Consider the following 12,954-nt stretch of genomic DNA (forward strand, 5'->3'; position numbering starts at 1 on the left):
CCATAAAGAACAAATGGGATTCTCTCTATATTTATAAGGGTCACAAAAATGTTTCCAACTCCAGCAATAGTCCACATGGATATAAGGCTCCCTAGAGACCTCCCAGGAATGGAATGTGGAGGGAGAAATTTGGAGGCCTCCTCAAAATAGGGAGTCAAGTAGAGGGTCCGCTGGAGTACGTTTTTTTTACTTGACCCTCTAAATTTAGAGTAGGGGACTGTTTAGAGGGTCTGCTGGAGTTGCGAGAGCTAACCCCTTTTTGTTGACCGTGCAAAGCATGGCATCCCCTCTGCACCTCCGAAAGCTCTGATTGGGAATTCTCGGTTAAGCAGTGTTGTTAGTTGTTACACTTTGAATTGGTATGGTTATTTTCCTGACGTGCAAAATTCAGTTCTTTTCCCCAAATTGATTAAATATACATGAAAATACAAAAGTAATATCAGATGATATGCAACAGGGAAAGTTATTTTCAAGTGGATATAAAAACTGCGATCTTTAGTTATTTTAGCAAAACTTAATCCACATTATCCACATCTGACTTCAGATATTGCCCTAGGCATGACAATGACATAAGTTTGATTAATCTATTTTTCATTTCTTTTAGCTTATTCCGTACAAATGACAGTGTATCTACTTATACTGAGGATAAGCCACTCGTTCTTGCATACACCGGGATGGCCAAAATCTCTGAAGCAATCAGCCCTCTAGGAGCATATGGATGGGACATAGTTTCATAGTATAAACATAGGAGTCATCTGTTGGGAAATCAGTTCAATGCGTGTAGCAGCATACTCTAATTGCATATATCCTTTAAACGGCACAATGGAGCTCATCAACCTGGACGTGCTACTAGGCCGTGTTTGGCGCGGCAACGCCGCGCCCCCTATTTCTAGTACCATTCCATTTCCATGCGTGTATAGAGTACTCCAGTAAACGATCAAGGGAGAGGCCGGAACTGATGAGGAGGTGACAACCTACTACCATTTTTTTTTTCAAACGACGGATGAGATTCGAGTCTTTAATTTACCAATTTCCTGGAGTAGTTAACGCCACACAATTATATATTACCTAGGAATAATAAGAATAATCTAATAGGAGCATTACTAATCTTTATTTCTTCCGAGGCTCTTCTTCCTCGTCATGCATGTCGACCGGAGGAGGGAGCAGTTGATGATCTGATTGGTGAAATAGCTAGATATAATCTTGATTGAGCGCAATTAATATAGATTATAGATAATCTCCCCATCTCGATGTCTCAAATTCAAGTGGTTGCCCCGTCGCTATCGCAATTTTGCGCAGTTGCATCATCACATGGGGCGATTTTGCGGCCGTGCCAAAAAAGCTCTGTTTTGTCCATAGTACACACCACGCACATCTCGCTCTCTTCTTTCTCGGACGCTAATGACCTTAGGCCATGTTTAGTTCACCCCAAATTCCAACTTTGACACTATCACATCAAACTTGCCGTACATGCATGGAGTACTGAATATAGACGAAATCAAAAACTAATTGCACAATTTTGTTGTACTTTGCGAGACGAATCTTTTGAGCCTAATTAGTCAATATTTGGACAATAATTCACAATACAAACAAAACACTACAGTTGCGCTACAGTAATTTTAGTTGTCCAAAGTTGGACAACTAAACAAGTCCCTAGCTAGTTACTCCCATTCAAACATCAGCAATGGCTAGCGCGAGGTTATCATCAGCAACGTCCAGCTATTATTATAGGTAAAATAATTCTACCATCACCTACTCCTGGTTTGATTTCGTACTCGCTCGAAACTTTGCCCACGGGAAAACGGTATGGTTGTGTGTGAACATGTGCGTGGCCTTTGGGATTTGAGACGACCTTGTCCCTGCTGGCGGTTGAGAACAAACAAAACGAAACAAATTTAAATAGCACTACTACTAGTATACGGTGATAAAGACGGCGGCTGATCCCCTGATCCCTCCGATTATTCAAAAAGGCGAGATGGACGCCGGGGGGGAACCCGATTCACACGACGTCGTACGGACGTCTCTCCTCGGCGTCGCAGGCCATAAACGTCAGACCCGGTGACCCAAAAACAAATTTGAATTCAACTCGTTTTCGAATAAACAAACGCTTCGTTGAAAAAACCAGCAAGTTGCGCCCCTCTGGACTCCGTAGAGCCGTACGGTGGTGCGTGCGGCCGGGGGGATTTTTAAAAGGAGACGGATCGCGTGCCCACCTTGGACAACGTCGCGTCCGTCCGATGCCGCATCGGATGGCCACGCGGCACCTGAGACCGGGCCCCGCATGCCGAGGTAGGGACCCCACCTGTCATGGGGCGTGCACGCGGAGGTGGGCGCGAATAAAAGCCGGCTCGGTTGGCTGGGCTGCAACGAGGCCAAACCGGCAACGGGCCCCGCCTGGCTGACCCAACCACTGCCCGCCCCCCCCCTCGCTGCCTTTCCCCGCCCCGGCATTAATGGCTGCCTCTCTCCCTCCCTCCTCCCCTATCTCCCCTTCTAGAAGCGGAGCGGCGGCGGCGGCGGCAGGCAGTATCTGATCCCCACCCCACCCCACCCCCATCTCTACTACCTTTCTCGCCGCCTGCCTGTCTGTATCTCTCTCGCGCTCTCTCTCTCTGGAAACCGGCCGGGCGGGTGAGAAAGTTGAGCCCCCTTGGTTCGAGGCCAACGCGGGGGGCGTGAGCCGGAAAGGGATAGCCAGCTGCTGTCCATCCCCTTGCTTCGGTTGGTTGCTTCATCCGTCCGCGCAAAGCCGTCGCCTTTTCTGCCGGACACCCACCTCTCTCCTCTATCCCCTCCCTCTTTCTCTCTCTTCTCCCCCTCCCTCCTCTTGCGAGCTCAGTTAGGAGAGAGGGGACTGCGACTGCGAGCTCTGATTTGGTGCCGCCGATTCTTGGAGCCCGCCTGCAGTTTCCCGTTCCTCGGAGCGGCGCTTCCTCCGGCTCCGCGGCAGCTCCATCCATTTCCGAGCTCCGGGATCCGATCCGATTCCAGCCGGAAGCCGGCGCCTTCTCCACCGAGGCGATTGATTCCGCGTCGCCATGGGGAACTGCTGGGGCGCCAAGATCAGCTCCGACAGCCCTTCGCGCAGCGCCTTCTCCCCATCAGGTCAGCTCCCTCTCGACTACCTTCTCTAATCCTCTTCTTCTTCTTCTTCGGATCACTTATTTTTCTTCTTCAATCAATCATGGCTTCGTGTCGATCTTTTGCTCTTTCTTTTGTCCTCCACTGTTCTGTTCAATTGGAAACTAGCTAGCTACTGTCCCTGCTAGCTGATGCCGATCCCCTTCCACTAATTTTTTTTATTGTCTTAAGGCAGGAAGCAGGCTACATCGTTGTGTAGGATCGATCGATCGTGATCGCGTAGTTTGGCACCTAGCGCTGCCCCCCGCGTGCTCAAAAGAAAACCGCCAGTTTATTTTCAGCTTGGATCTTCCTCCTGGATCCTTCCACCTACAAAGGCCAAACCTTTCGTTTTCCATTTTAGGAGATGATTTTGTATCCAGTGTAAATGCTATTGCTAGTACAACCAACTTTATATGACTTGTCAAATGGTGAGCGCCAACTTCAATTTTGATGCAACTTTTTAGCTAAATCCCAGCGCCTTTTCAATGTTCTTGACTGCCGCGCTGAAAGTTCAGTTGTTCCTACGCCAAACTTAAAGGAAGTAAAGAGGAAAGCTCCCTTTTTGTGCGACCTTTGAACTGCAATTTCGCCCATGAACTTTTCTTTGCACCCTAAAACGTGGAAAGAAAACCAAATACTCCTAAATACTTAGTAATAAGATGCTTGGAACTTAATTACACACAGAAGTCTGAAACTCTTCTTCTTTTTTTTGAAAGAGGCTGAAACTCTATTCTTTCTTGATGATGAGCAGGGGCAACTTCCAAGTTTGCTAGTAGGAATGGGGTAGCCCTGAGCAGCTCCAGCAGCCATGCGTCGTCAGCATCAATGCTTCCAACCCCACGTAGCGAGGATGAAATCCTGGAGTCGGCAAACGTCAAGGCCTTCACCTTCAACGAGCTCAGGACTGCCACCAGAAACTTCAGACCGGACAGTGTGCTCGGCGAGGGTGGGTTTGGGTCGGTCTTCAAGGGATGGATCGATGAGAAGACACTCGCCCCAACTAGGCCAGGCACAGGGATGGTCATTGCTGTCAAGAGGCTGAACCAGGAAGGTTACCAGGGTCACAAGGAATGGCTGGTTAGTATCTACATTGAATTATTGTTTGGTGGGCAAAAGCCTCCTGTTGTTCCTTGCCATTTTTGCATCCTGTATGACATGCTGTTCCTTGATGTTCAGGCTGAAGTGAATTACCTTGGAACGTTATCGGACCCGTATCTAGTAAAGCTCGTTGGCTACTGTCTAGAAGATGAACAGCGTCTCCTTGTCTATGAGTTCATGCCGCGTGGGAGTTTAGAAAATCATCTGTTCAGAAGTAAGCATGTGGCCTTTTCTTCTCCTAGCTTCAAAATGCTATTTTCCAATTCTGAAGGAATCATGCTGTAATGTCGCAATATGCAGGGAGCTCCCATTTCCAGCCGCTGTCATGGAACCTACGAATGAAAATTGCCCTTGGAGCAGCTAAAGGTCTTGCCTTTCTCCACAGTGATAAGGCTAAAGTGATCTATCGTGATTTCAAGACCTCAAATATTCTTCTAGATGCGGTATGCAATATTCAATAGTCTTATCCTTTTGGACCAACATAATAGTTTACTTGTTGAGCTCATAGTGATAAATTTTCTGCAGAACTTCAATGCAAAGCTCTCTGATTTCGGGCTGGCGAAGGATGGTCCAACTGGTGACAAGAGTCATGTCTCCACCAGAGTGATGGGGACTCATGGGTATGCAGCTCCGGAATACCTTGCGACAGGTACTGCGGTTGTTCCAGTTTCCAAATCATCATATGCAACTTGTATCATGAGTTATCAATCACACTCAAATGGTTGAAATTGTATTGCCAAAATTTAAGCACACCTATCTGAAATATAATTGAATTGTGAGGATTGTAGAACGAATTTTACGGTCTCATTTCACACTTTGTCCACCGTTATACTGCTGCCATTCCCTATGGAGTATTCTAAAGCCAATCTTAGAGTAATTTGGAATCTAATTATAGAACCTTACTAACCAATTTCGTTTAACCTTGTGAAGGTCATCTGACAACCAAGAGTGACGTCTACAGCTTTGGAGTAGTACTCCTAGAAATGCTGTCAGGACGCCGCGCACTGGACAAGAATCGCCCAAACGGGGAGCACAACTTGGTGGAGTGGGCTAGGCCATACCTGAGAAGCAAGCGGCGCATATTTCGCATCCTGGACCCCCGTCTGGGCGGCCAGTATTCCCTTGCTAGGGCCCAGAAGGCTGCAGCACTGGCACTGCAATGCCTCTCAGTGGAGTCCAGGCAAAGGCCCAGCATGGATGAGGTGGTAACAGCGTTGGAACAGCTCCAGGACACCAAGGAGGGAGGGCACCATCACCTACAGAAGAGGCCAAGCAGTCGGAGCTTGGACAGCAATGGCGTGAAAGTGGCCATGAAGGGGAAGCCTGCCCCTTCTCCAAAACCAGTTTGAGTGGCTAGAGTATTTTATTTTTCTTTTGCAGGTGTAGGTGACATAATAGGCTCATAGAGGGATTTGTAAAGAGGCAAGAGTTCTGAATGTTTTGTGTTTATCATATAGTTTTTACATCTTTTCAAGTCTTTGTAAAGTACACTATGTAAATACATAATTACATCCAGTTCGGAGTTTTATGAAATTTTGTTCAAGCCAAAAGCTCAGTCACCGTTAAAACTCTGCGAGCTGCTTTGGTTCATCTTATTAATGTCAAATTCCAGCGTAAAACAGATGCTGTTGATCAAGTAAAGTGCTATCAGGCATCAACACAGGTTCCAGATTTGTCCTGTACAAATTAAGCTGAGAGCCCAATGACTAACCCTGAAAACTTCATATATGTACTTTTATAACGCTGATTGCATCTGAACAAGTATGCGTACATGTTGCGCTATCCAGAACAGATTAATTAACACACATCTTTGGTCAAATGATTAAACATGTTTGGTGCAGAGTTTCAGCCTTTCAGTGACCCTTCGTCCTGATAGCAAGGACAACTTCGTAGCCTCCTGAGTGGTGTTTATCATTGCAAAATGGGTTCATCTAAAACAGAAAAAAAGAAAAGAATACAATGCAACATGGGTTCATCTGCAGCATTTGGAAATCTCAGAAAGGAATGTATATGCTTTACAAAAATATTTGGCTTGATCAATCTTTCAATGGATTCGTACACAATAAGCCCTTCTGATCAAGAAGAGTGGCATCTGAAAAATGATTCAATTGATCAGAAGAGTGCTATCTCACAAGATGATCTTAACTTTCTTCAGCAGCTGCCATTGGAACTTTAGTCGTTTATCCACTTCCGTTTCCTAGGATGCCCTTGCTTCACTAGATAAACTCGGCCGTAGACCCAGGTTCTTCTAGGCCCTGACAACGATTTCTGCACAGCAACACCGCAAGGAAAACATATATATATATATTTGTTCTGTGATGCCAAAAAAATATAGGTCCACTAAATAGTTCAACTCCCAAACCTTAAGGAAATCTGGAACCAAAGCTCCTACACTAAGTTAAAGTTTTTATTGTATCTTCATTAGTGATTTAGTGTACCCATTTATCCATGTTAAATGTGCCAGAGAATTAAGGACCTGAAACCTCAGTACAGGAAGTATAAAAAGGAACAACATAATTTTGTGATGCTGCAAGAACTTGGTGCAGATTTCACAGTATTGTACCCTGACAAAGAATACTGTATTGTTTTGCATGCCATTGCACCCACATAACATAAATTCGTTCCCAAAGTTTCAAAGGTACACGACTATACATTTCAACACTGCAAAGCGGTATGGAAATGACCGGTCTTTGACATACCTCAATTTTGGTGCGGTACTCCAATGGGCATTCACAGACATGACATTCTGCTCTATGAGGTGCTCGAATGGATTTATCTGTCTTAACAAATGCAAATACCTGACAGCAACATGCTCAAGTTTCTCAGATTGCCAGACGATTATAGATAGATGATAAGCAGAATGATAATTGATTACTATCATTACTAGAACTAAAGCTGACCTGCTCACCACAATTCGGGCAGGAGCCTTTCAGTGCAACCAAATTGTTAGACAGTAAGCCTCGCAGTGCACCAACTGAAAAAACCAATCAGATGGTTCACCCATGTGTGGAAATTAAGATATCACATATGAAAGATGCCATATATCAGCATTCTCACCGGACGCAGATGCAATGGGATAACCAACCAGATAGCCCAATCCAACTAAAGCCAAGTCGTTAACTCTTGTTATCGCATCAAGGGACTCTGCACCGTACAAGAGGTGCCTTGCTCCGAATGCATCTCCAAACGCAAGGTTCAGGGTGTAGAGACTGGGAACAAGGAAGGCTGAGGTGCCAAACAGGAGTAGCAACATCCAGATGCTTGATAATGCCATAAACATTGATTGGTCCTCCTGCCCTATACCCAAAGGCCGAGCGAAACATCAAAGTGTAAGCCAATAGCCTTAGTTCTGACGGAACGGGAACACATTTTAAGCGTCAAAAAAATGTGAAAGTTTACCTCAGCATCGGCATACGTTGACTGCCTTATGAGGCTGCAACGGGGGTACTTTACAACGGATTTGGAGCCATAAAGCCGGAGCTTCAGCTGCAGGGTTCATTGGTTTGTCAGAACATAAGCTGAAGGCTTATTCGTGGAGAGGTAGCTATCACTTTAGCACAGGTGATTCGGACGGCTAAATTGATTTAGTGAGCTGAAGGTCTGAATTTACCTCAACTTTGTCAAACATGTCATCGACGATCAATGGCTGACCGCTGTAGTAGGAATCCCTGGCCTGCACAGTGTTGAAGATCTCGACATGTTAATGGAGACGGCTAATCCAATCCAATTGCGGAAGAACAATTGACATGTTGGGCTGGATGTTGTGATAATGAATGGGAAAAAAAATCTTCCTTTTCCTCTAGAATCCGACAGGCGAAATGACTAATCAAACGGAGCAATAATAACGAAGTAGTAACGCACCTGGTGGTAGAGCGCCTCGAGCTTCTCCTGGCTGGCGGTCTCGATTGGCCCCACGTAGAGGCAGGACGGCCCCTCCGCCGCCGCCACCACCGCCCCCGCGCCGCGCAGCCCCACCCGGGTCGGGCGCGGGCGCAGGCGGCTGACGCGACCGCTCCCGGGTGCCACCGGGGCGGCGGCGGCCATAGATCGAAGCTGAACGGCAGCGCCCGCTCTCTTCGTGGGCCTCTCCTGCTGGTGCTGGGGTGGGACGACGGGGGGAATGCGTGGGAAGGGAGCGCGGCGCAGAGTGAGCAGGAAGGCAAGCAAATCAGGCATCAACTGGCGGTCGTGTTCCGAGCAAGAAACCGAGGGAGTGGCGGTTGCGTGGAGGGCACATACCGGCCGCGCGCCGCGACGGAGAACTGGGGAAGGAACGTGTGGCTCCGCTCAACGGGACGACAGCGTCACACGGGCCAGATCTTTTGTGCAGCAGCAGGCGGTGGATGGCTGTCACCGCACAAGCCCGGGGTAGTAGCGGCCGATACGAGATTACGGGCGGGGGAGGGATCCTGGTGTGGCGAGTAGAGTGGCTTTCGTGTCCGTTTCTACGTGAAGTGATGACTAGTTGCCTACACCGGTGGCCATCAGTGGCTATGGCTGGTGTTGCTGCTCCTTGCAAACAACTGTTCTGCTCGTCTTGCTGTGTGTTTCCACTTTCCGTCTTTCCGCTATGGAAGATCAGTCATTCGATCTTATCTCATCCAAGTTCCAGTCTTTACCATCTGTTTAGCGACGGATATGGAAACTAGTGGTAGAAGTTGGCAGAGAAATTTCACTCGAATTTTGATTTGTAGTATCATTTTCTTGTTTGACTTAAGGAGAGAATTTTTCTTTCGAATCACAAAGCACAAAGACGCGGACACTCCTATATACGCACGTATACTCATCCCTATGAATACACGCGTGCAACCTTACCTCTACCTAGAGTACCTCCGAAAGAACGAGCTAAATTATAAAATAAATAAAAAAATAGCATCAGTGTCGAGTCCAGCGCTCGAATCCTGATAGATACATCCACTGCGAGAACTTCACCAGCCGAGACACGTTCGGCTCGCGACCTTAAGAGAGAACTCTGTGTGGTCAGTGCGGTGGCCTGGTGTATCCGGAGTTATGGACCTTAAACATGGGCCATCAGCCCATAAGTATAGGCCAACCATTGAGCCCAGCTCAATCAACTTCGGATCTCCTTGCCCCGGCCCGGCCCGACTCGCAAACCCCAATTCCAAAACTAAACCAAGAATTCCCTCTCTCTTCGCTCGCCGCCGCAAAGGCGCAAATCCGGAGGCACCGACCGGCCGCTGTCGTCGTCGGAGTGCGGGGCCCGGTTGAGTCGAGCAGCGGATGGCGTCGTCGGCCGAGCAGCAGCTGGCAGCCTCCCGCGAGCGGGTGGCCCCCATCGCCGCCGGGCCTGGAGGAGGCGAGGCGGGAGCGCTGGATCCGCGGTGGAAGAAGATGGCGGCGGCGCTGCGGGGGCGGATGGCGGCGAACCGCGAGTGGAAGGCGGAGTCCGCTGCCGTATCGTCGGCCCTCTCGCTCGCCCTCAAGACCTTCCCGCGCCAAGGCACCCGAGGTAACTGCCGCGTCGCCCTTCCTTCCCTCCCCGCTGCCCCTCATCCCCACCTCAGGCCCGCGAAAACCCCATTTCGAGTGATTCCTTTGTATGGTGCAGAGCAGCTAAAAGGACTCAAGGATCAGTTGCGCGACCTCCAATCTCAGCTCAGCGAAACTCTCTCCAGTACGTGAAGGCTTCTAGCTCCTTTCTCCGACACATTTTGGGCAGTTGATGCCCAAATGTAGTGTATTTCAGGACTGTACAGTTCAGTTCCTTCCCCTTCGGTTGCAATACTTAATTTCACGGCTGGGGGCCTGAAAATGCATACACACAACCCCCTATGTTATTCTGATGATGCGCACTATTTATGTCTTGTGTTGACCCCAAAACTGCTCCCATTGCATCATTAATCTTCATAGATGATTGTGCAATTGGTTGGTTCATGAGACCATGCTATGAAGACTGAAATCTGGTGTTTGTAAACTCCACTGGCCCTTTGCAGTTAAATCGTGCAAGGAATCAAAGGGCAAACTCACCACCGAGTCGATTTCAGATGCCACTGCTATGGTCGAGGGGCTCGGTAACTTGGTTGCAGATCTGAGGGACAAGAGGGATAAACGCACCGCAGTCATATCTGAGCAACTTCAAGGTACACCTTCTCTAGTCTTCCCATGCTACGTTCATCTTTTTGGTGGGGTTGTTGTGGCTGATCCTTCACAGAAGTCAACACAACTCACAAATACGTCAAGTAATATGCCAGTCCAGTGATATTCTTTATTTATGGCCTATGGCAGCACTTGAACCACTTGAAGCAAAGAGTAATGAAGATGCGGCACTGTGGGAGAAGATAGAAGAAGCTGTTCTATGGTATGGGAAGTTTCTTGGCTTCCAGATTGTTGGACGAGATGAAGGTAAGCAATAGACAAATTTCATGCTGCGCTTGGCTTCCAGGATTGTATAACAAGCATCTTGTTTTCTTCCTCAAGGTGTGAAGTTTGTTTTCAACAAGATTGACCCGCAAAGTCCAGAGAAGGAATACTCATTTTGCATAAATTTTGACAAAGATAGATATAACTGTGAGTTGAAGCTCCTTATGAGATTTGGTCAAGTGCCTTTGTTGATACCCGATTCTCCATTTTTCACATTTACAGTTTTCTTAAAGTTATTTTTTCTGTCACAGCAGTGCTTGAATGTGATCCGCACATCAAGGATGTTGAGGAACTGGTGAAGGATTTGAATTTGAGTGATCATGTAGTCAAGTTTCTAAGGATCATCAGAGAGAAATTCCAGTCTTCTGCCATGAATGGTACCAATAATTTATAGGAAAAAGTCCATTTTACTCCCCTCACCTATCCACTTTGTCCGCTTAACCCCCTGAACAAAGTTTTGGCTCACTTTACTCCCCTGAACTATTTCATTTGGCCCAATCTACCCCCTAATTAGATTTCTCTTTTTTGTTTCTTCGTGTATGAGTTGAATTTTGAGTTCAAATTTGGTGAGCATATACAAAACATGATGCCTTATGTTAGAAAATTATACTAAGAATTTTTCATGGTTATTTTCATAGGTTGGGAATATTTAATGTGAAATTGATCTTAGATATACAAAACTGTACGAAAAGTAATCATGAAAAAATTCTAATATATTTTTTTAACATGGAGCATCATGTTATAAGTCAACTGACAAAATCTGAAATTAAAATTCAATTTGTACGCGAAGAAACAAAAAAGAGAAATCTAATTAGGGGGTAGATTGGACCAAATGAAATAGTTTGGGGGAGTAAAATGTGCCTAAATTTTTCTTAGGGGGTTAAGTGGTCAAAATAAATAGGTGAGGGTAGTAAAATAGACTTTTTCCTAATTTATATCCTTGGTACAATAATGTGAACAAGTGTCAGATTCATAAACATCTTCTACAAGTACAATAAGTAGCATGAATTTCTGCCTTTTTTTTTTAACCAAATGCTAGTAAGGGGCAATGGGGTTAAGCAGAGCAGACCTGTTTTCTTCCCAAGTAAACATGTGACTTTGTCTCAAATACACCATTTATATGTACATAAATGAAACACTGCACTGTTAATTGCAGATATTCTATGGGTTGGTTTTTATGTAGTTTTGGTTCTGGTGGAATTTCCAAAGTATACTTTAATGTTACAAATAATACAGTGCATGATTTCCAATTTAAAAACCAGGTCTCACTTTTCTTTCCCATTATGGAATGAACTTCTGTACAACCCCAGATTAAAGTGCACGATTCTGTACTTTTTTCAAATTTATCTTTTAATTTCTGTCACTGCATTCCTCAGGGACTCTTCCTACATCTCCCATGGTGACTTCAGTTGACGGCAGAAGTGAGGATGTTCCCAATCAAAGCCATTCCCGAAGCAAGAACAAGAGGCAGTCTCTTCCCGCTAAGAGAGAAGCCACAGCCCTATCAGCAGCATCTCCTGGCAGTTTGCGCCGTTCCCTACGTTCCAGGGCAAATTGACTGTCTATCTCTAGACCGGCTAGTGAATATCCAGAGGTAAGCCAAAGCAGTATTGAGGCTTATGTTATGCGTTTGACATAAATTTCCCAAAAGGAAAAGGCATTTTGCCATTCTATTCTTGATCATTGATACTAGAGGGTAAAGGAAACCGCAGCTGTGTAGCCATTTCACGGTTTTTGCATTGTTTGTGCAGGGAGTGTGGTGAGCTGGCAAACGAAGCAGATTCTGACCTGGACAAGCTGATGAATCCTCCTCATCTTCTGCCTGTGATTTGGTACAAGCCTAGAAGGAACCGAGTGATTAGCTGATACCTGATATAGTGTGGTGATTCTGCCGTAGTGGATGAGTGGCTTGGTTGGCTGGGCAGAGTGGCTAACTCGGCCTGTAAATGTTTTCTTATACTCTGCTCTAGTGGATGAGTTCATGAGTTGTGTTCTGGTTAATGCTGTTTGTATATGGTAAATGTCATTGAGATTTACACAACCATGAGTAGAAAGCTACTCCTTGGTTTTCTGAATTTGCATGTGGGCGTTTCCTTGATTGTTTGATGATACTATAATAGTGTATCCCCAAGTACAACAGAGGGGCCTACTACTCATGCATGCCTAATTGCCCTAGTATGTGTTTGGGTGAGTATACACTTTGGCCACTCTATGTATAAGTGTGTTGCTCTAATCTACTATATTGAATGCACCAATGTGCTCTTCTTGTGCAAGGTTTATCTTATATAAGTAAGAGGTTGGTACCTTTTTTTAAAGTTAAAAAGGTTGGTACATAACATGTTCTTTTTTATG

At 46.1% G+C, this 12,954-nt stretch overlaps 3 protein-coding genes across 4 annotated transcripts; 2 read left to right on the forward strand and 1 right to left on the reverse strand.

Annotated features, from left to right (window-relative positions):
- The first annotated feature begins 2,519 nt into the window (after window positions 1-2,519).
- On the forward strand, window positions 2,520-5,780 carry LOC101774275 (receptor-like cytoplasmic kinase 176). Its single transcript, XM_004960468.4, has 6 exons — window positions 2,520-3,105; window positions 3,875-4,200; window positions 4,300-4,435; window positions 4,522-4,664; window positions 4,747-4,870; window positions 5,152-5,780. The coding sequence occupies exons 1-6, from the start codon at window positions 3,039-3,041 to the stop codon at window positions 5,568-5,570; spliced, it is 1,215 nt and encodes a 404-aa protein (XP_004960525.1). The 5' UTR covers window positions 2,520-3,038; the 3' UTR covers window positions 5,571-5,780.
- A 331-nt stretch (window positions 5,781-6,111) lies between these two features.
- LOC101774682 (PGR5-like protein 1B, chloroplastic) lies at window positions 6,112-8,522 on the reverse strand. The gene is made up of 7 exons (XM_004960470.3): window positions 8,083-8,522; window positions 7,832-7,894; window positions 7,621-7,707; window positions 7,279-7,513; window positions 7,122-7,195; window positions 6,921-7,019; window positions 6,112-6,489 (listed from the first exon to the last, which is right to left on the reverse strand). The coding sequence occupies exons 1-7, from the start codon at window positions 8,395-8,397 to the stop codon at window positions 6,394-6,396; spliced, it is 969 nt and encodes a 322-aa protein (XP_004960527.1). The 5' UTR covers window positions 8,398-8,522; the 3' UTR covers window positions 6,112-6,393.
- Window positions 8,523-9,351: 829 nt separating this feature from the next.
- On the forward strand, window positions 9,352-12,844 carry LOC101775362 (kinetochore protein Spc25). Of its 2 annotated transcripts, none has more exons than XM_004960471.3 (8): window positions 9,352-9,691; window positions 9,791-9,856; window positions 10,176-10,322; window positions 10,468-10,584; window positions 10,660-10,749; window positions 10,854-10,979; window positions 11,979-12,196; window positions 12,354-12,844. In XM_004960471.3, exons 1-7 carry the CDS (start codon window positions 9,463-9,465, stop codon window positions 12,158-12,160), a joined length of 957 nt encoding a protein of 318 aa, XP_004960528.1. In that variant the 5' UTR covers window positions 9,352-9,462; the 3' UTR covers window positions 12,161-12,196; window positions 12,354-12,844. The 2 variants fall into 2 exon arrangements, with proteins under 2 accessions (XP_004960528.1, XP_004960529.1); XM_004960472.3 differs by having other exon boundaries at window positions 9,355-9,691; window positions 10,857-10,979.
- Window positions 12,845-12,954: the final 110 nt, after the last annotated feature.

This window comes from Setaria italica, chromosome III (assembly GCF_000263155.2).
Source record: "Setaria italica strain Yugu1 chromosome III, Setaria_italica_v2.0, whole genome shotgun sequence".
NCBI lineage: Eukaryota > Viridiplantae > Streptophyta > Magnoliopsida > Poales > Poaceae > Setaria > Setaria italica.